This window comes from Canis aureus, chromosome 25 (genome assembly GCF_053574225.1).
Source record: "Canis aureus isolate CA01 chromosome 25, VMU_Caureus_v.1.0, whole genome shotgun sequence".
Classification (NCBI taxonomy): domain Eukaryota; kingdom Metazoa; phylum Chordata; class Mammalia; order Carnivora; family Canidae; genus Canis; species Canis aureus.
In genome coordinates this window covers 20,941,063-20,967,404 of record NC_135635.1, presented here as the reverse complement: position 1 = coordinate 20,967,404, position 26,342 = coordinate 20,941,063, and the positions used below count along the sequence as shown (strand labels likewise).

At 38.6% G+C, this 26,342-nt stretch overlaps 1 protein-coding gene and 1 pseudogene across 3 annotated transcripts in view; both read right to left on the bottom strand.

Moving 5' to 3' along the window:
• Positions 1 to 431: 431 nt before the first annotated feature.
• On the bottom strand, positions 432 to 3,204 carry LOC144297063 (ribonuclease P protein subunit p38-like; annotated as a pseudogene).
• A 2,092-nt stretch (positions 3,205 to 5,296) lies between these two features.
• TM7SF3 (transmembrane 7 superfamily member 3) overlaps positions 5,297 to 26,342 on the bottom strand; it is a 50,397-nt gene continuing 29,351 nt past the window's right edge. For all 3 annotated transcript variants that reach the window (XM_077870657.1, XM_077870658.1, XM_077870659.1), the window contains 9 exons: positions 25,059 to 25,179; positions 24,138 to 24,309; positions 20,037 to 20,214; positions 15,491 to 15,577; positions 13,328 to 13,408; positions 12,546 to 12,698; positions 9,150 to 9,247; positions 8,397 to 8,559; positions 5,297 to 6,898 (listed from right to left, as the gene is read on the bottom strand). In XM_077870657.1, the coding sequence (XP_077726783.1) occupies positions 6,636 to 6,898; positions 8,397 to 8,559; positions 9,150 to 9,247; positions 12,546 to 12,698; positions 13,328 to 13,408; positions 15,491 to 15,577; positions 20,037 to 20,214; positions 24,138 to 24,309; positions 25,059 to 25,179 (1,316 nt within the window). In that variant the 3' untranslated portion in view covers positions 5,297 to 6,635. The remainder of the gene's footprint in view (positions 6,899 to 8,396; positions 8,560 to 9,149; positions 9,248 to 12,545; positions 12,699 to 13,327; positions 13,409 to 15,490; positions 15,578 to 20,036; positions 20,215 to 24,137; positions 24,310 to 25,058; positions 25,180 to 26,342) is intronic.

Below are 26,342 nucleotides of genomic sequence, written 5' to 3'. Positions count from 1 at the left end.
ACAGTTCAAAGTCCGTCTGTCTCTTCCTACAACCTATGTCTTCCCAGAGGTAATTACAAGTTTCTCGTGAATCAGAAAAACTTAATCTATAAACTTTTTTTCTATAAATGTTTTTTAAACATATACACACATTTGGAATCTCAGATACACCTTGTGGTATCCTTTGCAAGTTTTTATTTCCATATGAGGAAAAGAGGAATAAATCTACATAAAGGAAAGAACATAAACCTACTGCTTCGGAATAACTAAAGCCTTCAGGGGTACCTGGGTGGCTGTTAGTTGAACGTCTGTCTGCCTTCAGCTCAGGTCATGATCCCAGCGTCCCAGGATAGAGACCCATATTGGGCTCCGTGCTCTACAGGGAGCATGCTTCTCCCTCTCCCTCTACTGTCCCCCCCACTCCCCCGCTTGTGCTTTCTCCCCTCCCCCCATCCCTGCTCTGTCAAATAAAATTTTTAAAAAACCTTCAGAAAATTCGCTATATTGATATTAGCTAAAAAAATTCTAATCTTGAAACACAGGATGTATGTGTGTATACACACACACATACTTCTTGAGTATCAGATACTGCTTAGGAAGGCTACATTTGGGCTTTCTGTAAAACTAAAAAAGAAGAAAGCTGGTTAGAATTAGTGTTTCAAGAACTTGTCCCTGTCACCGTCCATAATCCAAAACCTCAGCACATTGCTTAGGTCTATATATACAATTCAAGATGAATTCGGCTAGTCCTTGGCTACTTGAAAATGCCAAGGATTTACCAGGGACATCTCAAATTTCAGCACCACTCAGTGGTCCGGTCACTCAGTGCTATTAATCAAAGTTGATGTGAGATCAAGTGAATGAATTCCTCAAATATTAAACTTCTAGAATATATTCATTTTAAGACCTATCTCTAACTGGAATTTAAATTAAAACTTTGTAAGGGGGCAGCCCTGGTAGCTCAGCGGTTTAGCACCGCCTCCAGCCCAGGGCACGATCCTGGAGACCCAGGATCGAGTCCCATGTCGGGCTCCCTGCATGGAGCCTGCTTCTCTCTCTGCCCGTGTCTCTGCCTCTCTCTCTGTGTCTCTCATGAATAAATAAATAAAATCTTAAAAAAAAAAAAAAACTTTGTAAGGATTTTATTCCTAGTCATGCAGACTATAGACCAATAGAATACAAGACGTTAAAAACATCATTCAGTAAAATATTCAGTAGAGAATCCCTGGTATGTATCATTGAAGGAATTCAAGGAGAGAGCTGGTTTGGAAGAAAAGTAGCTCTACTTTTCTTTTTTTTGTGTGTGTAAAAATAACACATTTTATTTGTTTTAAGGCTTCTTTACAGAGTGTCTTTTTACAGCTGTAGGAAACTACAAGTTTATAGGAGATTACTTTGAAGTAGGTTTTTTACTTTTGGGTGGTTTCCTTATCTTACTGGGGTTTGGAATCACTTTCTTTATTTTCAGGGGTTGTAACACTACAGCCTGCTGACCTTCCACAAACTTCTTTTTATGTTTAGAGGTTTTCAAAGGAAGTCTCTAAAATCTCCTTTTCCTGGCTTTCCGGAGATTCAGTGTCTACATTTTCCCAGGCCTCTTCAGGCTGCCCATGTAGCCATGGTATATGTAAACTGAGTACTTGGGGGAATTATGGCTTTTACCTCCTCAACAAAAGCTGTGGTGTCCTTTCTGAACCCCAAGGCCAGGACACATTTTAAGCCAATGACCGGTGCGAGACGGGGAACCTGACAGGCAGGCACTGATCTGCTCGAGCTCAACTGAATCAGATGTGAGGTGATGATGGCAGGCTTGGCCGACTTACACACGAGGACCAGCAGCAGCCCATTCCTTTCCAGAGCTCTGGTCACTTCATTAACACCGATGGCAAGCTGCCTCCTGACAAGCACAGGAGTCCACCCTGACCCTTGCTCATTATCTTCTGGTTGTTTCTCTTTCAGATCCTCGCTTGTATCAACTTCTGTGCTACATTTGTCTGGGCTTTGTTTTTTTTTAAACTGCTTTTTCTTTTTCTCATCCTCAATCTTCTGAAGCCCAAGAGATTTAAATGTGTCTTGAAGTGTAATATGCGTGTCTTCTCTCTCTAGAGTAGTCCAGCAGATAGTATATGGGTACAAAAATGGAAGACTGTCTGTTGAAAAACCTTCAGGCATTAATAAGCAAGAGGAGAGATTTTTTTCAGAGAAAAGCCTTTAATTCTGTCCATGGAAGTAGTCCTCTAGAACCCTAGGCCAAGCCCTAGCAATACATATATTGCAGTTTTAAGCAACTTTGATATATGGATGGTCTCCTGCTCCAAATGAGGCAGGTAGTTTTAAAAAGGTGTTGGGGCACCTGGGCAGCTCAGTCAGTTAAGTTTCTGACTCTTCATTTCAGCTCAAGTCATGATCTCAGGGTCGTGAGATCGAATTCCACGTCAGGCTTAGCGCTCATTGGGGAGTCAGCTTGGGATTCTCCCTCTGCCCCTCACCTTGCTCACACTCTCTAAAATAAAATCTTTGAAAAAGAAAAAAAAGGTGTTGTGGTTCAGTTCAATTGCTGAAAACGCTGGAGAACTGGGAAGCAAAGGCTAAACACTTAATATGTCTCAACTACTCCATCCATCTGCATCATTTTTGATCTTCTACTGCCTTCCTTAAAGCTCCCATGCCCTGCCCAATGTGCCCACCACAAGTTCAGGCAGGCCAGAGAACATGCATGCCAATCTGGACAATAGAGAATCCATTAGCAGGAGGAGCCATGAGCCTCAGATGACTAAGCCTTTTCTAGTCCTTAAGAACTTCAAAATAAAAAGGTAATTGTAGCCATCCTGTAACCTCCTTCCAAAGGAGGGAATTCACCCTGGGGGCAGTGGAGGCAGGTATGCTCCTATAGAGGTATACGATAGGACTCTGGAACAGAAGGAAAAGAATTTGAGGACCATAGCTTGTGGATCACTCAAGAGTTCTGACTCACCTGCCAGGGAACAACTGCTAAATTCTAGGGGCTGGGGAGGAAATGAAAAAGAAAGGTAAATAAAAAGGCAAGGTATGCTCTGTGCAGTTTTGTCGTATAGATAAAATTTAACGAGGAAAGATGGACAATAAAAATAGAACTACCATACTCCAGCAATCCCAGTTCTGGGTATATATATCCAAAGGAAATGAAAAGATCTTTTGAAAAAAATGGCTAATTCCCATGTTTACTGCAGCATTATTCACAATAGCCAAGACAGGGAAACATCCTAAGTGTCCATCAGTGGATGAACAGATAAAGATGTGGTGCATATTTTATATAGTTATATAGTTAGTTATATATATAGTTGTATTTATAGTTATATTTATAGTTACATAGTTATATATATAGTTGAATACATTGGTATATATACCATTTATATAACAGTATTATTGAGCCGTGAAAAAGAAAGAAATCCTGCCATCTTCCAACCACATGGATGGACCTTGAGGGCATTATGGCAAGTGAGGGAAGTCAGAAAAAGGCAAACACTGGATGATGATACCACTTATATGTGGAACCTAAAAAAGCCTGATTCCTAGTAACAGAAAGTAGAATGGCAGATTATAGTCAAAACTGGAGTAGATCTCATTTTCACAAAGAGAATGATAATTATGTGACATGACAGAGGCAGTAGCTAACTCTATGGTGGTAATCATTTTGTAATATATAAAAGAATCCAATCAAGACCAGACATCTTAAACTTACATAGTATTGTGTGTCAATTATAACTTAATTTTAAAAAAACGACATCCTTTCTGGGTCAAAATGGGAAAAGCTGAGAACGGGAGCGCTGACCCCACCAAACACCAAAGTGAAGGGCTGCAAGGACTGGCAGGGCACACAGGTGAGAAGAGACTCCACTGAGGGCTCTTCATAGAGCAGGGAAGGCCTCAAAGCTTTTCTTTATGCTTTTAACCCTACTACGTGGAATGCAGTCAGCCTCCTTGTGGTTTGGTTACTCCTACTCCTCTTCCGTGTCAGCTGAAATGTCATTTCAAGGAATTCTTCCCTGACATCCCAGATTTTACCCCCTAGTCCATTTTTTTGTTTTTTTTTGTTTGTTTTTTGTTTTTCCCTAGTCCATTTTAAATTCCACTGCATATTGTATGTCCTGTGTGTGAACTACTCTAGTATCTCTTCTCATACTCTATACCCTGAAGCAGTATATTTTGCCAGCTTCCTAGTACCCAAGGCAAGGCCTGGCACTCAGGAACTTTACACATATTTATGTAATGAGTAAAGGTGAGATCCAAGTAAAAACTATTATCATTGTAGGTGGGGTTTTCTGTTTTTTTTTTTTTTTTTTTTTTTTTGCCTCATGCCAATATAGCCTGATCTAGACCTGCGAACCTGCCCAGTGTAATGATTATATGATAGTCCCTGGGTTGGCCCAAGTTACCACTAGCTTGAGCCCCTCATTTTATAGCGGGGCCAGAATGCCCAGAGGTCTTTCAGTCAACAATCAGATTAAAATGACTTATAAAGGGTATTAGTTTGCTAGGGCTGCCATAAAATACCACACATAGGGTGGCTTAAACAACGGAAATTTATTTTCTCACATTCTGGAAGCTGGAAGTCCAAGATCAAGGTTGGTTTCCACTGAGGCCTCTCCTCTGCTTGCAGAAGGCTGCCTTCTCACTGTATTGTCACCAATTCACCAGCAGAAGAAAATTGAAAATAATCCATGATTTACATTTTCATTATGATACAGTGTAAAGCACGTTTGGATGGGAAGTCAGTTATCCCAAATTTTGATTTGGGCACTATTATTGATAATAGTGGCTTCATATAATTGATTCCTTGGTCAAGAATTTCCTGATAGAAAATAAGGGGTCAGATAACATGATCTTTAAGGTCTGTACGTGGCCTAATAGTCTAGTAATTTCCTTCGAAGAATCAATTTTCTATCCCAACCTTCTAAACTGTGGTTTGGCAATCTGGTAGCTAACTTACAACAAGTTAATCAAAACTAAAACATTTAAGGAATAGTATAACTAGTTTCTGGGAATACTACTACTACCTTCAATTGGACAAACCTAAAGTGCTAAGGACACCAACACAAATTAATCCTCAAAAGACATCAGCTTTCCTTCCAACAAGGGATATTTTTTAACACTGCCTCAGATTTCCTTCATTTCCTATTATTTATTTAGGCTTAAACTGAATGTTTAAAATAAAGATTTAATTCTCCATATTAAGTAATTTTATACCTATGAAACTTCTATCATGTTTTTGTTGCTGTGGTACAAATACAGTGGGTAAAAAAAATTTCATAAAAATTTAATAATAGATTTTTTAGCATTTTTTTCAAAATAGGTATTTATTATTAAAAAATTATACAAACTGACTTTTTATTACTCAAATCATGAAAAATTTTAAACAATTTGTCTCAAGCCTCCAAAAAAGTAAGCTCTGTCTTTACATTCTTCAGTAGCAGTCCATTTTGATGGTATAGAAAATAACAAACATTTCATGTAACTTTGTTAGAATATACAAAGATTTGGCAGAGGCCAGAATCCCTACAAGGATTTAAAAATTTTTTTTTCAAGTTTAAGTATCACTAAAGTCATATAAACAGGATTACAGAACAGTAAACACCTGTATGTGATTTTCCAAAGCAACGATTTAGTCTTGTGTGTTTGCACTTTGTTTCAGCCTTTCCAAAACACCTTTAAATGCAAAAGCTGAAAATTTTTCAGTTACCTGAAGCTTCAAAAACTTGTACTTTGAAAAAAAAAAAAAAACCTCTTAAAAGCAGCATCATTTAAATAGTGGTCAACTCATAAATGTAAATGCAACCACCACAACTCATCTCACTATGACTCAGGCATGTCAGAATCACCAGCTTACAATCCAGAGGCAGAACCAGAGGCAATGTCTCTTACAATGAAGAGAAAAGGCCAAGAGGAGTAGGTATGTAGCCCAGGGCATCCAGGTGCTTGCTTGTGGGGAGAAAGGGTCAAAACTGAAGGGCCTCTTCGTACAGAATCCAAGTTCCCAATTCAAAGCAGTTCCTTTAAATACCTAATTCCTTTTTGACTCCCTCCTCGACACTAAAACACAGATGGTACAAAGTCTTTATACAAAAGAGAAAATTTTTGAATCTGTGTTTTACATCAATGCTAATAACAACCAATTTAGCAGAACTATGAAATTCGAATTTCAAAAGGAGCCAACTGGTTTCCTAAGAAACAATTCTAATGCACTTTAAATTAGAAATCAGATGTCAACACTATTTTAAAAGGCCTTTAAAGGAAAAAAAATGAGGCCATTATGTCCATATCAAAGTTTTATTATCTATATAAGTTGACCTATTTTCAAATAACTGACATAATTTAATATTTAAATTAGCATTTTATGCAATAAAAGGCAAAAACAAAGTGCCTAATGAACTATACACTTTGATTCATACAGTAAATGTGCATTTTACCACAATTAAAAAAAAACAAAAGAAGGGTAACCTTCTGATAATATATCAATAAGGACACCACAATATTGTGCAAAGCACAGATAGATAAATAAGCCTGTTTTCTTCTCAGACTTGAACTGCAGATGGCTGAAGCAGACTGGTCATACACACCAAAGCTGAGGTGATGCTTGAGTTGTACTTCAAGGTTACACTGACTAAGCCCTTTGGCATCTACAGAAGCAGGGGTGTTCTCTCTCCAGCTGGCTGTTCCTTCTGGAAGAATTCTTTGATCTGGGTTAGTCGGCCATACAGCCTCTCTTTCAATGGAGGGATGTGGTAGCTAGGGTCCAGAATGTTCGTTACCCTGCGCTCCCTCTCTCGCTTCCATAACTTGTATGGGTGAGGAGGAAAAAACGGTCGCCCTCTTTCTCTTCGAATCTGTAATGTAATTCCACTTACAGCAAGCATCCCCCATACTGCCAGGATAATAAAGTCTAAAAAAAAAAAAACAAAACAGCAGAAAAGCAGTTTGAACTCTTGTAATTTAAAACCTAACATAGCTCGAATACAGCCTTCCAGAGTTTAAATCTGTCATTCTTTCTTGGCAATATTAGACTTTCTGGTGAGTTCTTCACTTACAAACCAAGGAACTTGAATAAGGAAGCTACAGTCTTAAATTTTAAAATAGGAATTTTCTATGATAGCCCTTTAAAAGTCCAGAGAGGCTGTAAAGGAATCAGTTGTTTGGATCCTTGGAATCCCAATATTTTATGAGCAGTGCCTGTAGGAGTAGTTGTTTGTTGTGTTTTTTTGGGAGGTGGGGTGGGGAGAAAGCAGTCCTCTAGATATACCTCACAAACACATCTTGGAACATTAAATGCCACCTTGCTCTCTTCCCATTCCACTCAATATGGGGTGCCACGCCCTGTCACTCAGAGTGGATACAGAAATGCATGAAAAGATTCAACAAACTGCAACTGAGCTTCTATTAAAGGCTTGACAAAATACTGTGTTGTATGTAAAACTTCCAAAATACATGGATTTCAAGGTCTCTACCATCAATCTCATCCAACAAGGGCAGGCTCAGGATGGTAGAGGGAAAGATTTGTCCTTAAATATTCACAGCAATCATGACTGTGCCTATATATCCTCAATTCCAAGGAATGCTTTTCCATCTGCCATATTTTAACATTTCTGAAACCAATACATCCTACACTTGTGAACATTCCGTCACTTTTTTTTTTTTCTTCAAAAGTTAACGGTGGGGGGCAGGGGGGCAGCCCAGGTGGCTCAGCGGTTTAGCACCGCTTTCAACCCAGGGTGTGATCCTGGAGTCCCGGGATTGAGTCCTGCATCAGGCTCCTTGCATGGAGCCTGCTTCTCCCTCTGTCTGTCTGTCTCTCTCTCTCTCTCCCTCCTGTGTATTCTCATGAATAAATAAATAAAATCTTTAAAGAAAAAAAAAAGTTAATGGAGAACCTTTAATGGGTAGAATCTTAAAATTACAGAAATAATAACACTGATCGAAAATCACTTTTTCACTTTCAAGTAGCAAATTATATGCTTCTTTAAAGGAGGGAAACAAGGCAATAACTTTAAAAAATCAGGCTGTCATTCTCATCCTTCATCCTGCCCCAACCAAGCAGCTTTGTTCCCAGGATTTTTCTCGCCACTGGGAATTGACCAGGTAACCTAAGTATAAATCTGGTTGAGAAATTTCTTAACAACAACAACAAAACAAAACAAAACAAAACAAAATTTCTTAACAAAGTTCATTTAGCAGATTTTTAGAAGTATGAACTTGAACCACCTTACAAATTTAAATTCTTTGTTCCTATGATAAGCTATCATTAACAGAAGGTTCTAATAGCATCTGTTTAGACTGAGTTTCCTCCTTTTGTCCAATTAACCTTTCAATCTAGTTACCAAGTGCTCTTGTTAGCACAGGTGGCGCTACCTGAGTATCACTCTAGTTCTTGGATTTAGTCTTACCATTGGTTTGAAAAGGCACATTTGTGAAAGCTCTGTGGAAATCCACGTTGAGTGCTCTCTTGAGTACATTCAAAGTGATGTAAGAAAGGCTTGTGTACAAGTAACTGTCAAAGGCCAAGACCACGGAGTAGGAGCCAATGAATCCACAAGTCAGTATGTTTAGCTGTGGAAGAGTACAAGCGTTTAGACATTGCCACTGGTAGAATGAGGAATAGTTTCTAACCCTCCTCATTGGCCTCAATCACAGGGAATCACTTCTGTTCCCTCAGTACCCATGAAATGGAACAAGTGTCAGAGCTGAATAAAGGTTACCTGGAAGGTTAAACGAAAACCACCTTCTAGACCCATAGGGAATTCTTAAAACACAGTTTACCCTAGTCATAGGAAATGTCTTCCCTATGAAAGAACTTCAATAACAAAGTCTAATTAGATGAAGAACACTTCCTCTGGAGAGACCGCTGAAACTAATGACCCATCAGGTTGTGCATTTACAGTGAGCCCAACCTCTGCTCCCACACTTCAAAGCACACTGTTAGTGGTGACCTGCCCCACTTGATGAAAAAAAAACACTGTGATAATTGTAATCATAACTTCTCTTGCTTTCACAGAAACAAGGCTACTTAAAATTAATCATCTCCTAAAGATTATCCCATAGCTCTCCCTGGAAATAAAACATGCACAATGAGGCAGTAAGTGAAGAACTGAGGACCTGGGACAATAGAATGAATAAATCTCATTCGATGAAACACTTACTATTCTTAGGCAGCCCATGAAAACTACTGGAATGAGAACAGCTATACAAGAGAAGGTCACCCAGAACACACCATCATCATGAAAAACCTTTAGGTTTCCTGAAAAAGCAAAAAGCAAGCAAGAGTCAGTAACGGTAAGTTTACCAAGGTCAATTTTATTTTCTCAACATCTGAACACAGACATACAGCGAAGGTTTATTATAACAACCAGAGAATAGGCTGGCAATTAGAAATGAATTCTGACTTTTTTCATTTACCTGCCAATAAAATCCCCTTTGAAGGATGTGTCTTAGAAGGGTTAGGGGTGGGAGGTAAATCAAGCAGGTAAATGCTCTGCATTTATTCCCAGGAAAACTTAGAAGACGCTAAAATAGTCCAAGCTCTTCTCTTCACTAGCTGTGATGCTGTGCCTCAGTTTCCTAACCCATAAAATGAGAAGACTGAACTACTTGATGTCAAAGCTCCAAATCATCCTTTCTTGCTCTATGTTTCTATCACTCTGATTTTATACTGCAAAGTAAAAAGTGCAGGTAAATGGCATTCAGAGCTAACTATATGAACTCCTACCCAGTATGAGCAGCAATATCCATTTACTAGATTTTTACCATCAATGCATTTCCTGCCCAGCCACTGCATTCTGGAAGAGGTGATTCCTCATGCATCAGAAAAGACAGGAGCTAATCACTCACCTGCGCTTCTACTAAACTCTTCTCCAAAATGTGGCACACCTGCAGGTAACCTGGGAAGACTATATTAAAACTCCTATTTATAAATTTAAATAGCAAGAATATAAGCCTGATAATTAATACTAGTACTGGCACCATCATTCAATCCACTTGGAGGTGGCCCTCTATCTTAAGACCCATAAATCCCTAAAGAGGGGGGAGTTCCATAGTAAGAAGAGGTGACCTTGGGACCCCACATTCTCAGAAAGTGAACTACAACATGTTGCAGCAAGGTAAATTTATGGATTATATTCTGTAGTTTAACTGTATTAACCCTCACAAGATACACATGTAGCTTTAAAAAAAAAAGAAAATGGAAAGGAATCTAGGGATTAAAAATAGTTGCTGTGGGGGTGCCTAGGTGGCTCAATCAGTTAAGCATCTACTTTTGGCTCAGGTCATGATCCTGGGGTTTTGGGATCAAGCTCTGAGTCAGGTTCCCTGCTAGGCAGGAAGCCTTCTCTTCTGCCTCTCCCTCCTGCTTGTGCACTCCCTCTCTAGCTCTCTCTCTCAAATAAATAAATAAAATTGTTTTTTTTTTTTAAAAAAAAGGTTATGATGCAAGCATGTGAAGACTGACCCTTTCAGAATAAAGCTCTTTGCTAGTAACATCATAAGATGGAAACAGTAGGAATTTAATTAGACCTGAGAGGTGAGCAAATATTTTTCAAATTTTAACGCTTAAATACAATTTTGCACCCACTGGAGACACTGTCCTTCAGCAATGAAACAGTTTATAAGTGAACACATCAACTATTAAAAATTCTAACCAGGGATCCCTGGGTGGCTCAGGGGTTTAGCGCCTGCCTTCGGCCCAGGGCGTGATCCTGGAGTCCTGGGATCAAGTCCCACATCAGGCTCCCTGCATGGAGCCTGCTTCTCCCTCTGCCTGCCTCTCTCTCTCCCTCCCTCCCTCTCTCTCTCTCTCTCTTGAATAAATAAATAAAATCTTTAAAAAAAAAATTCTAACCAGTCATCCCTCCATCCTCCAAACATCAACAAAAAAGGGAAGGGAACTCATTAAATAGTTGATTTAGCATTTTTAGAGTAGGGACCTGAATCTGCATTTTCAACAAACGTCCCCGTAAATCTGTCCTTTAGCCAAATCTAAACATTGCTACTTTGCATCAGACTATCTAGATAAAAAACTACCTGCAAGGGGGCCCATAGGAATGAACCTGACTTAGGTTTGGCTAACATCAGAACAAAGGGCCTTGGAATGGTCAGTAAACACACAGCTTGTCAATTCTTTGTGGTCTTGGGAAAACAAATCTTCAGAGCCATCTATGCTCTGTAAAAACCTTTAGGTTTCCTTTAGGTTTTGAATGCAAACCACCATCATGCATTCTCAGTGACAGCTTCAAGAGACAGCTCTTCTTACATCTAACGTTTTCATCAACTTTAATCTGATGTTGATGTACATTATAGAAGAACTAAACAGGATCACAGGAAGGAAGCAGCCTAAAAGAGTACCTTAGAATATAAATACTGTGTTTTTTTTTTGTATTTTTGATAACAGGAAATGTAAGTTATTTTACAACCACAAAGTGAAGGGGAGGAGAATATGCCACTTCAAAATGTGTCACTATAGCATGTGGATTATTTTGAGTTGAAGGCAGTCAAGACCTAGCAGAGTCAGGAAAAACTTTTATTGCTTCCTTAACTGCCTAAAAGAATTTACATAGGGAGGCTGGCCCAGAAAGAGAGCAATTACCAGTGATAACTATTTTATCTGAAATACTTAACTGCCTGACAGGGCAAATATCTAATTACCAAATATCTGCTCTTCTTATTTTCTTGTGAATTACCCTCCCCAAGCACCTACCCCATACCTTAGCTCAGGATGACAAAGCAGCTTTGACTGCCTGACTGCCTTTGGGTCTCATATTTTTAAGGGGTTCCTATACATACAAAATTAAATTTGTTTTGCTCTTGTTAATCTGTCTTATGTCAACTTAATTATTAGACCAGCCAAAGAATCTTAGAAGGATAAAAGGAAAATTTTGCCTCCTCTGAAAAAGAAAACTAACTTATAAGTTAACCACATTCTAAAAACTGACAGAGGGGCAACTGGGTGGCTCGTGGTTGAGTGTCTGCCTTTGGCTCAGGTCCTGATCCCAGGGTCCTGGGATTGAGCCCCGCATCAGGCTCCCCACAGGGAGCCTGCTTCTCCCTCTGCCTATGTCTCTGCCTATGACTCTGCCTCTCTCTCTCTCTCATGAATGAATAAATAAAATATTATTTATTTTATTTTTTATTTATTGTTTTAAAAAACAAAATAAAAACTGATAGAAATTGAATGACTTAAAAAAATATCCCCAGAACCATCCCTGCAATACCACCCTGGATGACAAGTAGGTATGTTAGAACACCCAGGATTTGGCAGACAGTGAGTGGAAGGTTGGCGTATAAGACAACCAGGAACAAAGCACCAGGTTCCCAATTCAGCTGCCATCAGAGCAGTGCCAAGTTTATCTGTGGGATATACTGAGCTTCTGCTTAAGATTCACTTTGTACTGGCCCTGCCTAAAGTGCTACATCACCAATACAAATTTCCCAGACTCTACAGGCAAGGCCCCGCAAGTCTCCGATGAGGCAGTATTTGTACCTAGAGAGCCCAAATAAGGTCTTTCAACCAAGACTGAACACAGAAAACATGACACCTCTCCTACCCAGTGGAGTGAAGAACGTCACTGAGGAGATGAGAAAGCCCAGCACTAATCCAACACACAGCATGCAGAACGTGAGGATTCCAAATCGCCACCACGCAGCTACCAAGAGAATCCCACCAACGCTTCCCGTGACGGCTGTCAGAATCAGACGGACTGCACAGAAGGAGAAGATGAACCTGATCAGAGGTAGCTTTTCCTCCCACATGCTTTAGACACACAGTACCATTACGAGAGCCAGCCTTAGTGTTTGTGTAGGTCAGTGCCCTGCAACCAGCATGGAGAGGCCTTCCTGTAGGAGGGGCTGTTTAGAGCTAGGGAAGCTAGCAGGTCAGCTAAACCTCCCAGGCAAGGGACAGGTGTGGTTTGGCACAACCTATAAATCGGAGCTAAGGAAGAAGGGCAACAAGCATTCTGTTAGATATGACAAGGAAGAATGGATTGCGTTTGTTTTAATGTAAGGAAAATCTTGATATTTTGATTGTTATAAACCTCCTATCTTTAATGTACCACATAGCTGGAAAACAGGTTTATAAAAAACATGGCCCTTCATTTCCCTAAGTATCAAGGAATTCACCATGCAAATTAAAAACCCAGAAGGAAAAAAAAAAAAAAAAACAGAAGAGAAGGCCTAAATTAGTAGTCTAGAAAAGATGTTTCAAGTATAGGTGGCCAATTATTTACACATATAACAGGATATCTATCATACACAATACTGATCAAACTATAGAAAGAAAGGAGGATTATGAGCACCTTTCTTCCCAAACTGTATTATTTTCACTTACCATCATACTTAATAAGTGTCAGTCTTGTAATCAGTATGTAGAAGAAGAATCCCATGAAGATAAAACCTATGAAAAATAATTCTAGTAGCAAACCACCAGAAAAAAAAAAAAATACAAGCTATGGTTAGGTATTCTTTTCACAGTGCAATTTAAATTTCTAACCTAAAAATATATGCTTAAGCTTTCAGAATTTACACATATTAGGACATGCAGAGGAAAGAAATACCTGGAGGAGGAAAAAGTTAGAAGTCATTGAGGGTAAATATTACTAAATGAATACAATATTTAAGTATTAACTATTAGATATACTTTCTTGCATAGAGGTCAGTTTCAATTGGTAAGTTATCTTTTAATCTCATAGCTCATTTTAACACCTTCATACTTCCCACTAAAAACAAGAACAGAATACTTTTGTCATTGTGTCTCATCTGAAACTAAATGCTAAATTTCAATTTGTTACACGAGCAAAAATAAAATAAAAGGCAAAGAACAATAAACTATTCCAAAGCAGAAAGTGACTTTTATACTTTCCTTTAATTCATCATTTCCTGTTTAGGATAAATAATTAATCACTATCTTCACCCACTAAAATACCTAGTAGTATCTTTGCGACCTTGCCTAGAGCTTAGCAATTAAATTCTTTGTTACAGAATCATCTACAGTTTGAGGAAGTAAACATTCTTCACACTATTTTCTACTCAATCAAGAAAAAAATATAATAATGGAGGAGCTATATATTTCAATTTTTTTTTTTTAAGTAGGCTCTAGGTCTAGCGTGGAGCACAATGCAGGGCTTGAACTCATGACCTTGAGATTAAGACCTGAGCTAAGAACAACGGTCAGATGCTTAACCAACTAAGCCACCAAGGCACCCCACAATTCATAATTTATTAAAGCAAGTTTAAAGAGTTTGAGATCAGGACTATTTTCTTATGTTCTTATACTCCTTATTAATGAACTAAATATGGAAAATTTTTTAGTAATTGCAAACATTGTTACATAAAAAGCAGCTCAAAAATTCATATCAATTCAGTTAGCATAATTTATGTAGTAGTCCCCCCCCTCCACAGTTTCTTTTTTCATGGCTTCAGTTACCCCATAGTCCAGAAGCAGGTCAACAGTACCTTAACACTATGTCATAATTTCTACCTACATCATTCACCTCCCTTCATCTCATCATATGGGCATTTTATCATCTCACATCAGCATAGGTAAGTGCAAGGCAATCTAGTATTTTCAGAGAGAAGGACCACACTGATAGAACTTTTATGACAGCATATTGCCATAATTATTCTATTTTATTATGGTTATAAGAGTTACTGTTAATCTCTTACTGTGCCTAATTTATATATTAAAACTTTATCATAGGCATGTATGCACAGGACAAAATATACTATATAGGGTTCGAGTACTGTCCGCAGTTTCAGGCATCCACTTAGGGACTTGGAAAGTATGCCCCGCCGGTAAGGGGGATCACTGTATTCCACTCCCTGAATGAGTTTCACTGGAAAGACCATGGAGTTCCTGTTTGCAGTCTGAAACTCCCAGGGCTAAGAAGACACGTCAATCTATGTATACCATAGCCCTGCAGCTTGATTTATTTGAAACCATGGTCAATTACTATCATCAAAATCCACAAATTCTTACACAGATGTCCTGATTTCCAACCTTTGTTATTTTTAGTCAGCTAGCCAACCTAGCAACTGAAGAAGTTTGCTGCTCAAACCCAATTTTGTGGGGCACCTGGGTGGCTCACTGGTTGAGCATCTGCCTTCAGCTCAGGGCGTGATCCTGGAGTCCCAGGATCAAGTCCTGGGATCGAGTCCTGCATCAGGCTCCCTGCAGGGAGCCTGCTTCTCCCTCTGCCTATGTTTCTGCTTCTCTCTCTGTTGTCTCTCATGAATAAATAAATAAAATCTTAAAATAAATCCAATTTTGTTCCCCTCTTAATAAGAGGGGTTTATATTCCAACTTTGAGAAAAAGTTAAAATGCACAGCAACTAAGTAAAATCTTTACTGAAAGAACCCAGTCACAAATCCATGAAGATAGCTAGAGATACACAGTTGCTTCATCTCCTTAAAAGTCATAAATTCCCCAGCTGAATTTAAACAAAAAAGAAAACAACCCACAAGGCACATAAATAGCAACTACATCAGTAATACCTGTTTTCCAGAATCTGTGTCCAAAAAAACAAATGAAGAGACCAAGCAGGGCAAAAAGGGTGAAGAACACTTTGGTTGATACTCTTCCTAAAAAGAATGAAAATTTAATGGATGATATATCCAATTTAATGCCTTGTATTTAAAGCTTCATGAATAAAGCAAAGTGAGCTGACAATAATTTATGTAGTTATTTTAATTTATAACATATATAACAAATATATACATTATAAACCTACTTTGGAAATACCCTTGCCACCCCTAACAAATTTTATGTGGGCAATGAATATCAATGCTACTGCTATAACAAAAAGAGTAACCAGACAATCTATGCTTCCTAATGAGGTATGCAGCACTACTTGTGACATATTCTTAGGGTGTTGTGTGTTAGAACACACATAGTTCTGTTTCTTCACAAACTGTAAGAAAAAAGGAGGGCAACGGGAGTGAAAACTAGGGATTAAAAGAGACTTAAAAGACACATCAGCTAAATACAATGTATAGACTTCATCTGAAACTTGATTCAAATTAAAAAAAAAAACCTGAAAAACAATTGGGATGATTAGGAAAATGTAAATACTGGCTGTTAATTTGATGCTATTAAGGAATTATCTTCAATATTTTTCACTGAAACTTGTGTTGGTGAAACTGTGGCTATAGATTTTAGAAACAGCACTTATCTTTAAGATACCGACACACACACACAAAAACTTTGTGAGGAAAATGATGGCCAGGGATTTGCTATTTTAAAAAAATTCAGTAACAGAGGAGGGCTGGGAGGCAGCGACCCAGGTGGGTTTAGAGCTGAAACAAAATCATGGCCATGAATCAAATTGTTAAGGCTGAACAATTAGTTTATGAAGGTTCTTTGAACTTCTTCGTCATAAAAGATTTTAACTGAAACTCACATTAAAATAAAAAAACATGTACTACATTGCAAGTCACACATGAGCAAATTATTGCCCATCTTCCTTACATATACTGCTTCTGAAAAAAATGTAGCATAACTAACAATAAAGCACAATAAATTCATGATGCTAAAGAGTTCCAAATCTCATGGTCCTTACTCGGCACTACCTTAAATATAAATAACATGAACTGAAAGATACAGCTTACAAAAGAGAAAAATATACTCACTAAATTCACCATCATGACTCCTTTGAGATAAACATAAGAAAATAATCCCTGAACTAAAAAGAAAACAAAACGCCTATACAATCTCATGTGAAAAATGTTACAAACCTACCACAGATTAAAACACATAAAACACTTAAGAGTGCTCAGATGGAGATATCAGAAAGACCTATACCCAGATAAGAAACACAGCCAGAAGACCAGAATTTGCAGGGTATGATACATACCCACACAGCAGCTTTTCTGAGAACAAAGAGCCCAAAAGAAAGATGAAACAAAAGGTAAGAGGCCACAGTCTGCTTATTTCAGACCTGTGGTTGATTGCTGTTCTATCATTTAATCTTTATACCACAAGCATAGAGATTGCTGGGATAGTTTTTTTCAAGTGAAAATCGAGTAGCAGTTTCCAGCAAGTATAATCATCAGAGTTATCAAGATCTTCCAACCCAATAAAAACTGACACGCACTGTTAACACAGTTCTCCATGATATTAGACAGCAGAGAGGAACTAAATGGAATCCACCATCACAGTACTGGGAAAGGACAGAAAAAAAATGATACAGGTAAAACCAGACAGCAGAAGGTTTCATAAGAAGTAGACTCTAGAAACAACACAAGAGACAAAATGGGCACTTTTAGGGGACAAACGAAGGCAACGTGGTGAATGGACAGGGAGGATAGGAGATAGCCCAAGTAGAGTGGTCTTTAATCATCACAGTCTCACTCTAGGCTATGATACACAAGCCAAGGTTTTAATTAAAAGGCAGTGTGGATACCTTCTCCCTACTTGAGCTCAGGAAAGATGTCCTCATACACATCAAGCTTGAAAATGAAAGCAACAATAGGACCAACATCACTAGCACAGGTCAACTCTAGGTTGGAGGTATAGGATCAGAGCTACCCTTCCCCTCAGGAGTACATGTAGAGCCTGAAACCCAGAGGAATGGGAGAGCTTTCTGATTAAGAGGGGCTCTGGTGCAGAAGAGCTCAAGGGAAGGGGAATAGAGGAACCCAGAAAAGATTAAGTCGATCAGTGAAAACTATAGAACCTTTATCTGCCTGGGTTTCCTACACTGTATCTCTCCAGGGTCCTGAGCATGGCAGTGGAAGACTGGATGGGATACAGCTCTACCAAAGGAAAAGGAATCCTAGTCCCTGAACACAATGGATAGACTTTATTCTTTAGAGTAAAACTCCTGGAAAGTGCTATTTGGACCTCTAAATACCAGAGTGCCCAGGGCTCTATCCTTAGACCTTTTCTACACCCTCACTCCACAGTAAGGTCATCTAGTCCATGGCCAAACACATGGCTTTCAAGGAAATCTCCAACTCAAACCTTTCCCCTGAATTCCAGCATACTTATAACCAACTGACAATTCAACATGTCCATCTCAATGCTTCCTAAAGTTCTCAAACTAACATGTCCAAACCTGAACTCCTGATAGGTCCTCCCAAACCTGCTTCTCCAACAATCTTTCCCACCTCAGTGAATGGCAGTTCTAGTTCTCTAGTTGCTCTGGCCAAAATGGTAGTCCTGTTTTACAACTTTCTTCAACTGCCTCATCCAACCAGCAACTATTACTGGCTCTATTTCAAAATACACACAGCCATTCATTGGCCGAATATGAGGACAATTTAACATGAAAATAATGATAGTAATGGATTATAATCCAGAGAATTAAGAATCCATAGGTTTATGTAAATTATTTATTATCTAAATAGGGGAGAAGAGAAATCTCTTCCTTAAAATAGAATGCCAAAAAAAAAATAGAATGCCAACTAATAACTTTTAAAAGATGGTGAAATTAGAAAATTGCCATTTGGCAATCACCTAGTAATGAAAGTTTCAGGCACAGATCATGGAATCCTAAAACTAGCAAGTGACAGTTTAAAAAGGGACTATCTACTTACATTCAGAGTCTCACCCAAAAATACTTAAAGGGAAAATAATTACTTTACAATGGAGAAACCTGGAATACACCACTAACCAAATATCCAAAGTTATCACCACCAGTAATGGGACAAATAGATATCAAGTGCCTCCTAAGAAGGGCATAATATCACTTTTTGGTATTCCCACCAAAAATGCATAATGTGGACTTAATCATGAGGCAACATCAGACAAACTCAAACTGGAGGATGTTCTAAAAAATTAGCCTGTACTCAAAAAAGGTCAAGGTCTTGAAAGACAAAACCAGACCAAGAATTGTCCTGGATTACAGAAGACCAAAGACACATGTCAGTTAAATGCAACACATGACCAATTTTTTTTTTATAAAGGACATTAGTGGAATAACTAGTGAAATTCAGTAAAATCTGTTGATTAAAAAGCAGTACTGTATCAAAGTGAATCATGTGAATTTGATCATGGTTACATAAAAAATAAATATTTATGGGAAAAAGGGCTTTATGTCTGTGACTTACTCTCAAGTGGCTCAAAGAATTGTCTGTGTGTATGTACATTTGGAAAGTGCACACTAGTGCACTCTAGTGAAAGAATAAAAAGCAAATAGCACGTGTTAACATTGAGAAATCTGAGTGAAGATTATGTGGAAATTCTTCGTATTTCTGCGTCTTATCTGAGAAACTATTCAGAATAAAACATTAAATCCACACACAGAATGATCTTGCAAAACCTCCTGTGCCACCATCCTATTTAAACCACTGTCCTCTCACCTGAATTAACTACAATAGCCTGCTCATCGATCTCCGTCTCTGATCTTGCCCCTGACTTTTCTCATAAAAGCAGCCAGAGTGACCCCATCAAAATATGAGTGAGATCATGGCACTCCTTGCTCAAACCCACCAATGCCTTTCCCTTTTGCTCTGAATAGACGCTTTCACCCACACAGTGACCTACCAGGCTGCACAACTCTCACCCTCCTCCGTGTCCTCCAGCCACTGTTCTCACTGCAGGTTTTCAAACACATCAAGAAGGCTCTGGGCTGAGGGCCTTTGTTCTCCTGCTTGCCAGTACTGCCTGGACAATGTGCATGGCTCCCTGCCTCGCCTTGGGTCTCCACCCAATGGTGAGCTTTTCCGCATGGGCTAGCGTGGCCATCCCTCTCAGAATTCTTCCCTTGTTGTCACTTGTCATCTACCCTTCCTACTTAATGTTTGCTTCTTTGCACACATCAGTTTCTCCTGTGACATATATTCTACAAATTTATTTTGTCTGTCTCAACTCCCCTGCTAAAGCATAAGCTCCGGGAGGGCAGCTATTCTGTTTGTTTTGTTCATTGCTGTATCCCTATGCCTAGAACAAAGAGTGGAACAATGCAGGGACTCAAAATGCATATGCTGAATGAATGAAGTCTAAACAAAAGCAGTTTTTAATATTCTTAAGTTCTGTATTGGTTGACGTAGATTTGCAAAGCCAAAGAAGAAATTCCAAAGTTCAAATCCATGTACTCACCAAGGGAAGAACAATTATCCTCCTTGGCCTCAAAGCTGCAAGCATATGTGTGAGCAGGAACATAAGCAGCAGATGTATTTAGAAGTGGGTCTCGAACAATGACATTATAAATAACACCTTGTCCTCGGAGGGAGGAGAAGGAAACACTTGTCTTATCATTAGCTGTTAGGGTAACCACCTGATGCCAAAAATAACATGTGATTAGCATTTAGGTTTTTTAAAAAAGCTATTCTATTATAACCCTACCTACACATGATATTAAATCATAGTATTATAATTCTTGTTTAAAATATACACCAACCCATTTAGCTCTGTCAAACGATTGTCCTACATAGTTTATATGTGCTAATATAAGGAAGTTCTTACACAAAATGCTTCTAAACTTTTTGTACAGCATCAAATGTTAACAATTTAAATAAAACATGATATAAAGTATAAACACTTAGGACAAAATAAAAAATTTGTCATCTGCTAGACAGTAAACAACACGATGGCAAGAACTATATTTATCCTGCTCGAAAATCCTTCTTTCTTCAGTACTTAGCACAATGCTTGGCACAGAATACATGTTCAACAAATGTTAGCTATTATTACTAGCTATGGAACTGTCAACAGACAAGCATTTATTAACTTCTCACAGAGAGGACCCATTTATCTTTGTCTAACAGACTGCAATAAGAAAACATTCCACATAGTTATGTTAGGCAATGGTCCTTCACTTCGAAACTTCCTTTTTAAAGGTTGTTTTTTAGATGGATAATATATGTTATGGAAGAAACAAAAGCCCTATTATAGTCGTAATACACTAATATGTTCCTACTAATAAAAGTTAGGACATTTAATGTTGGAGTTTCAGGAATAATTACAAACCTCTCAGAAAACTTCTGTTTAAAAATATTGCTTAGCCTTCAAAAATATGGGTTCTGGCAAAGGACTGGTCAAGTTCAACAAAATGTTAACATTACCTCCTACTCCCATTTTTATTGCAAAACATTCAACCTTATAGAAATTTGAAAGAATACAATGAATAAAGTATATACCACCACCTAGATTTAACAATTCTTAATATTTTATCCTATTTATTAATTCCTCCTTCTTTCCCTCTATTTTTTCCTGCTGAACCATTTTAAAATAAGTTAGATACCGTGACATTTCACTTCTAAATACTTGTAGCGTGCACATCCTGAAACAGCATTTCTGGATGTGCCTATCATCACTGGGAGAATGTGTTATAATTCAGATTCTATTGGTAGAGGAGGCACCTGAGGTTCCACTTTTCTAGCAATCTCCTAGGTGATGCCAATGGTACCCATTCATCTATCACACTCTGAGTAGCAAGGTATAATAAGGATATTCTCTTATATACCCATAATACCTTAACTCAGCTAAGAAAATCAATAATCTCGTATCTAATACACAGACTATATTCAGATTCTCCCACGTCTTTTTTTTTTTAAGATATATTTACCTATTTGAGAGAGCGTGTGCGCACACACGTGTGGGGGAGGGGCAGAGGGAAAGGAAGAAAGAGAATCTCAAGCAGACTCCCCACTGAGTGCAGAGCCCCACAATGTAGGTTCCATCTCACAACCCATGAGATCATGACCTGAGCCGAAATCACAAGTTAGAGAGCTAACCGACTGAGCGAACTAGGTGCCCCCCCCTTCACACCATGTCTTTCATAGCTTTTCTCACCCTTTATCAACCATTTCATGCATGGTATTTATCTCTATATCTAGGACAGTACCTCCCATCATCACTCTCTCCCACCTACTCAATGATTTTTAAAAAGATTAAAAGCAGTTGTCTTTTTTTTTGGATGGGAGGGGCAGAATGAGAGGGAGAGACAAATTCTTAAGCAGGTTTCCTGTACAATGCAGAGCCGAATATAGGGCTCAGTCTTATGACCCTGAAATCATGACCTGAGCTGAAATCAAGAGTTGGTTGCTTAACCTACTGAGCCACCTAGGTGCCCCAAGAGCAGCTCATAAGGGCACTTGGTTGGCTCATTTGGTAAAGCCTGTGACTCTTGATCTCACAGTTATGTTTGAGCCCCAGGCTGAGTACAGAAATTACTTAAAAATAAAATCTTAAAAAAAAAATAAAATAAAATAAAATAAAATCTTAAGAGGTGCCTGGGTGGTGCAGTTAAGCCTCCCACTCTTGGTTTTGGATCAGGTTGTTATTTCAGGGTTGTGAGATCAAGCCCCTTGACAAGCCTCTCCTCGTGCCCCTTGTCAGGCTCCAAACTCAGTGCTGGAGTCAGCTTGAGATTCTCTCCTGCTTTTCCCTCTGCCGCTTATCCCCCACCACCTGCTCATGCTCTCTCTCTCACTTTTTTTTTTTTTTTTTTTTTTTAAAAAGAGCGGTTGTCTTATAGAACATTCCACAGTCTGGATTTGTCACAGTATGCTCAAAGGTATCCAACTTTTGTTCCTTTATGCCACATATTTCCTGTAAACATGAACTCTGATGACTGAATTCAGGTTAAATATGCTTTGCTAGAATACTTCATAGATGATAGCGGTGGTGATGATGTCAGACTGTGTCATATGAGCATATAATGCAAGCTAACCTGCTATCGGTGAAGCTCACCGACCACATGGATAAGATGTGGTCTTATCTAATGATCGACCTGTGATCTAATGACCATCAGATCATTCCACTGGAAAAGTAAGTTTTCCCTTTGCAATTAGAATTAATCTGAGCATGGTGGAAATATCCTGTTCCCCAACAGTCTTTCACCTGCTGATCCTTGCCTGAATTATTTCACTGAGGGCAGAAAATGGTGACTTTCTAATCTACATTTACTGACTGGAATTCCTCTGTAAATCCTTCTCTCATCAACAAGGATGAATTACATCCTTTAAAAAAGACAATATAAATTCCTTCCCTGGATGGATTTCCAGAGTAATTTGGTATAGGAGTCTCCTCTAATGATAGCAATTTGTAAACAAGTACAATGAATTTTCTTATACCTGGCTCCTTCTTAGCATGTGATCATGACATCCTAGGTGACAGGGCAACAATATGAGATCTTGCTCTGCAACAGACTGAGGCTCTAGGCTAATCATATATGCCTGTCAGCCATTTCCTTCTATATAATCTGGTCACCTATCAACCTTCTGGGAAGAATCAGAGCAGTCAAGAAAAACTCTACCCATAAACCATTAGACTGAAGGATGAACTTCTATATTAGACTGCAATCAGATATCTTTTAAGACATAAATCCCGTCCTCCACAAAAATGATCTATAGCATGAACCTCAATTTTAATATGCATAGGGATCACCTGGGGACCTCAAAATGCAAATTATGATTCAGTAAGTCTGGGGTGGAGCCAAGGAATCTGCAATTCTAACAAACTCCCAGGTGATGCAAATGCCGCTTGTCCATACCCTACACTTGATATTCCAAGAATTTACAGGGGTTCAAAAGGTCAGAGAAAACTTTTGCTTCAAGTTAGAGACTTCTGAGTTTGGGTTTAAATATTAATGCCAGGGGTGCCTGAGTGGCTCAGCGGGTTAAGCAGCTGACTCTTGGTTTTGGCTCAGGTCATGATCTCAGAGTAGTAAGATCGAGCCCGAGGTGGGGATTTTATACTCAGCACAGAGTCTGCTGGTTCACTTTCCCCTCCTCCCTCTCTCCACATGCACATGCATGCGTGCTCTCTCTAAGATAAATAAAAATAGAATATTTTAAATAAATAAAATATTAATGACAATGTGTATACCCTTAAATGGTTTCTCATTGTTTTTTCCTCAGAATACTATAATTTTTATACTCGCCAAAAATTTTTATCTAATATTTACAGGAGTACATAGAAAAATCACCACCCCCTTCCATCCATAGCTCAAGATTACCAGGTCACGTATGTGACAGCAACTAAAATGTAAACATAATTTGCATGCACCTCCACAGAACCCAACATTACCTTGGGATATTACTAGCAAGATGATAACAAAATGAAAGAGAATAAAGTGAGAACCCCAGGAAGACCAAGGAAACAGTAAAGAAATAAGCTCCTGGTAGCTTCTCCCCTTCTCAACTCTTATAAAAGTCTCAACAATCTGGCCACACAAATTATAAGAACCAGATTTACCTTGATAGCATTGGCCTTCACCTGAGGAACCTCAGCCATCCTCTGCAGATGCTCTAGCAACCCCTCTTGGGTGAGGTCATTCTCGGGCAGAAAATACTGATAGACATCATACAGCAACCTCCACCTAGAGTCCCGTCCTGTCCCAATGTCACACGGCAGAGGATCCGTGCCTCTAAAGTCAACCAACAAAACTAAACATCAGTCTCTTGTGGTGCATGTCCCATCTATAAAAGGAACTAAAAGCTCAAATTTCAAACTTCTGCCATTGATTCCAATTTTGGCATTATGAAGAAAAGTAGCATAGTGAGAGGCAGTATGGTTTAATAACCAGATGTCAATGTCAGTCAGGCCCAGAGTGACATGCCAGCTTTGCTGTTTGTTAGCTCTGCATCTGTGGGCACATCACATAATCTCAGCAACCCTTAGTGAACCACTCTGGAAAATAAGAACCACCACCCCTTCTTCCTAAAATTGCCAGAATTAAAGAACACAGAGCATTCAGCACTATGGATGAATGACAGACAGCATTCAAATGTTTCTCAATGTTAGCTATCATTACTATTAAAGGAGAAACTAAGGCAGAGTTTTAATTAAAAAAATAAAATCCTGACAAAAATATACGAGTGCTTCATGCTTCAGAATGCTTTCCATATTCAAAACTCTTTGCCGAAACTAAATGTACTTCTAAGCTCACAATAGAGAGTCAACATCTCGCTCTTCCTAAGAATGGAGAGGGACAGTATTATTGGTAAGTGGCAGCTCAAGTATTTTGCAATGCTTAAATTACCTCCATTCCAAAAAAAGATTAAACAATCCCATTTTACTAAAGAGAACCATGGATTTTGAGAGTTCACCAAATCTACACAACAGTTAGTCATGCATATCCTAAAAGCAGTTTTAGGAGATAGGACACAGACATACCTTGCATAGCCTAGGTTTGCTGGGGCAAATTTAATAGTTGTGTCAAAGAAATTATATTCCAGGTAAATGTTGGGATCAATATCTAAATCAAATTCCAAATTACAGCCTCCAGGGACAGGATCTGGATGAAAAATAAGGAAGTTACTCAACACAGAATTTTTATATATTCAAATGGTACTCAGAAAAACAGAACTCTACTTTTATAAGAACTTTCCATATAGAAGTTAAACATAATAGAGCTTCTGGTTTTGTACTACCACCTCATGAACTGAGGTCAAAGAGGGAAAAGTTAATCGAGGTTAAGGGCTTTACAATAGAGGTCAGCAAGACTTTTCTGTAAAGATGGTGAATGTTTTAGGCTTCACAGTCTTGATGGTTTCTCTGTGGCAACTACTCAACCCTGCCCTCAGGGCAGGAAAGCAACCATAGACAATATGTAAGCAAAGGAACATGGCAGTTTCTAATAAAACTTTAAGTACAAAACAGGCTTTGACCCATGGTCTGTGTTTGCCAACCCCTGCTCTAGAGTTGAAAAGATCTAGAGATAGATATTCTTAAGCTGGTACCAAAAACTGGCTTTGAGGATCTCATGAACACTGAAATTGTATGTCAAAGGCTGAATATGTGAATTTCTTAAGGAGAGAGGCTTTTATTAGATTTTGGGGTCTATAATCTCATAAAAAAAGCTTAAGAACACAGGGATAGAGGGGGAAAAAACACTACCAAGGAGTAAAGGAACTCCATGAGTAGTAAAGAAAGGGGTGTTCACTTTTTACATGTTTCTTTCAACAAGAAGAACGATGGTGTCATCCTCAGTGCTGGAAGACTCTTTGTGTGCACATAGAAGAGTAAAAATAAAAAAGACCTCAAAAGAGCCCCATGACCATGCATTGTAATAACATTTGGACGTTTAATTAAATACATATTTTAGGTATTTCATTTACATTAATAATGTGTCTAAAACAGCTGTTCTTTTCTTATTAGGAATCCTATTCATGACCTTAAGCATGACAAAACAAAAAAGTCACTTGACATGAGCTCAATTCTATGCAAACAGCTGTCTACAGTGGACTCAAGTGGAAAGGCTAAAATAAGAATAGGTCCAGGTAAACCAATTTAAAGATCTACAAGGTCTCAACTTCATACACCCATCCAATCATTCCCATAGTTGGGTCCTGGTTTCTATCAACTGTTGGAATTCTGGTGGCTGACTTGCCCCAGCCAGATCTGGAACCGAGAAACTCAATGTCCATATATTTCAATGTTGCTCCTCTTTCATACTCT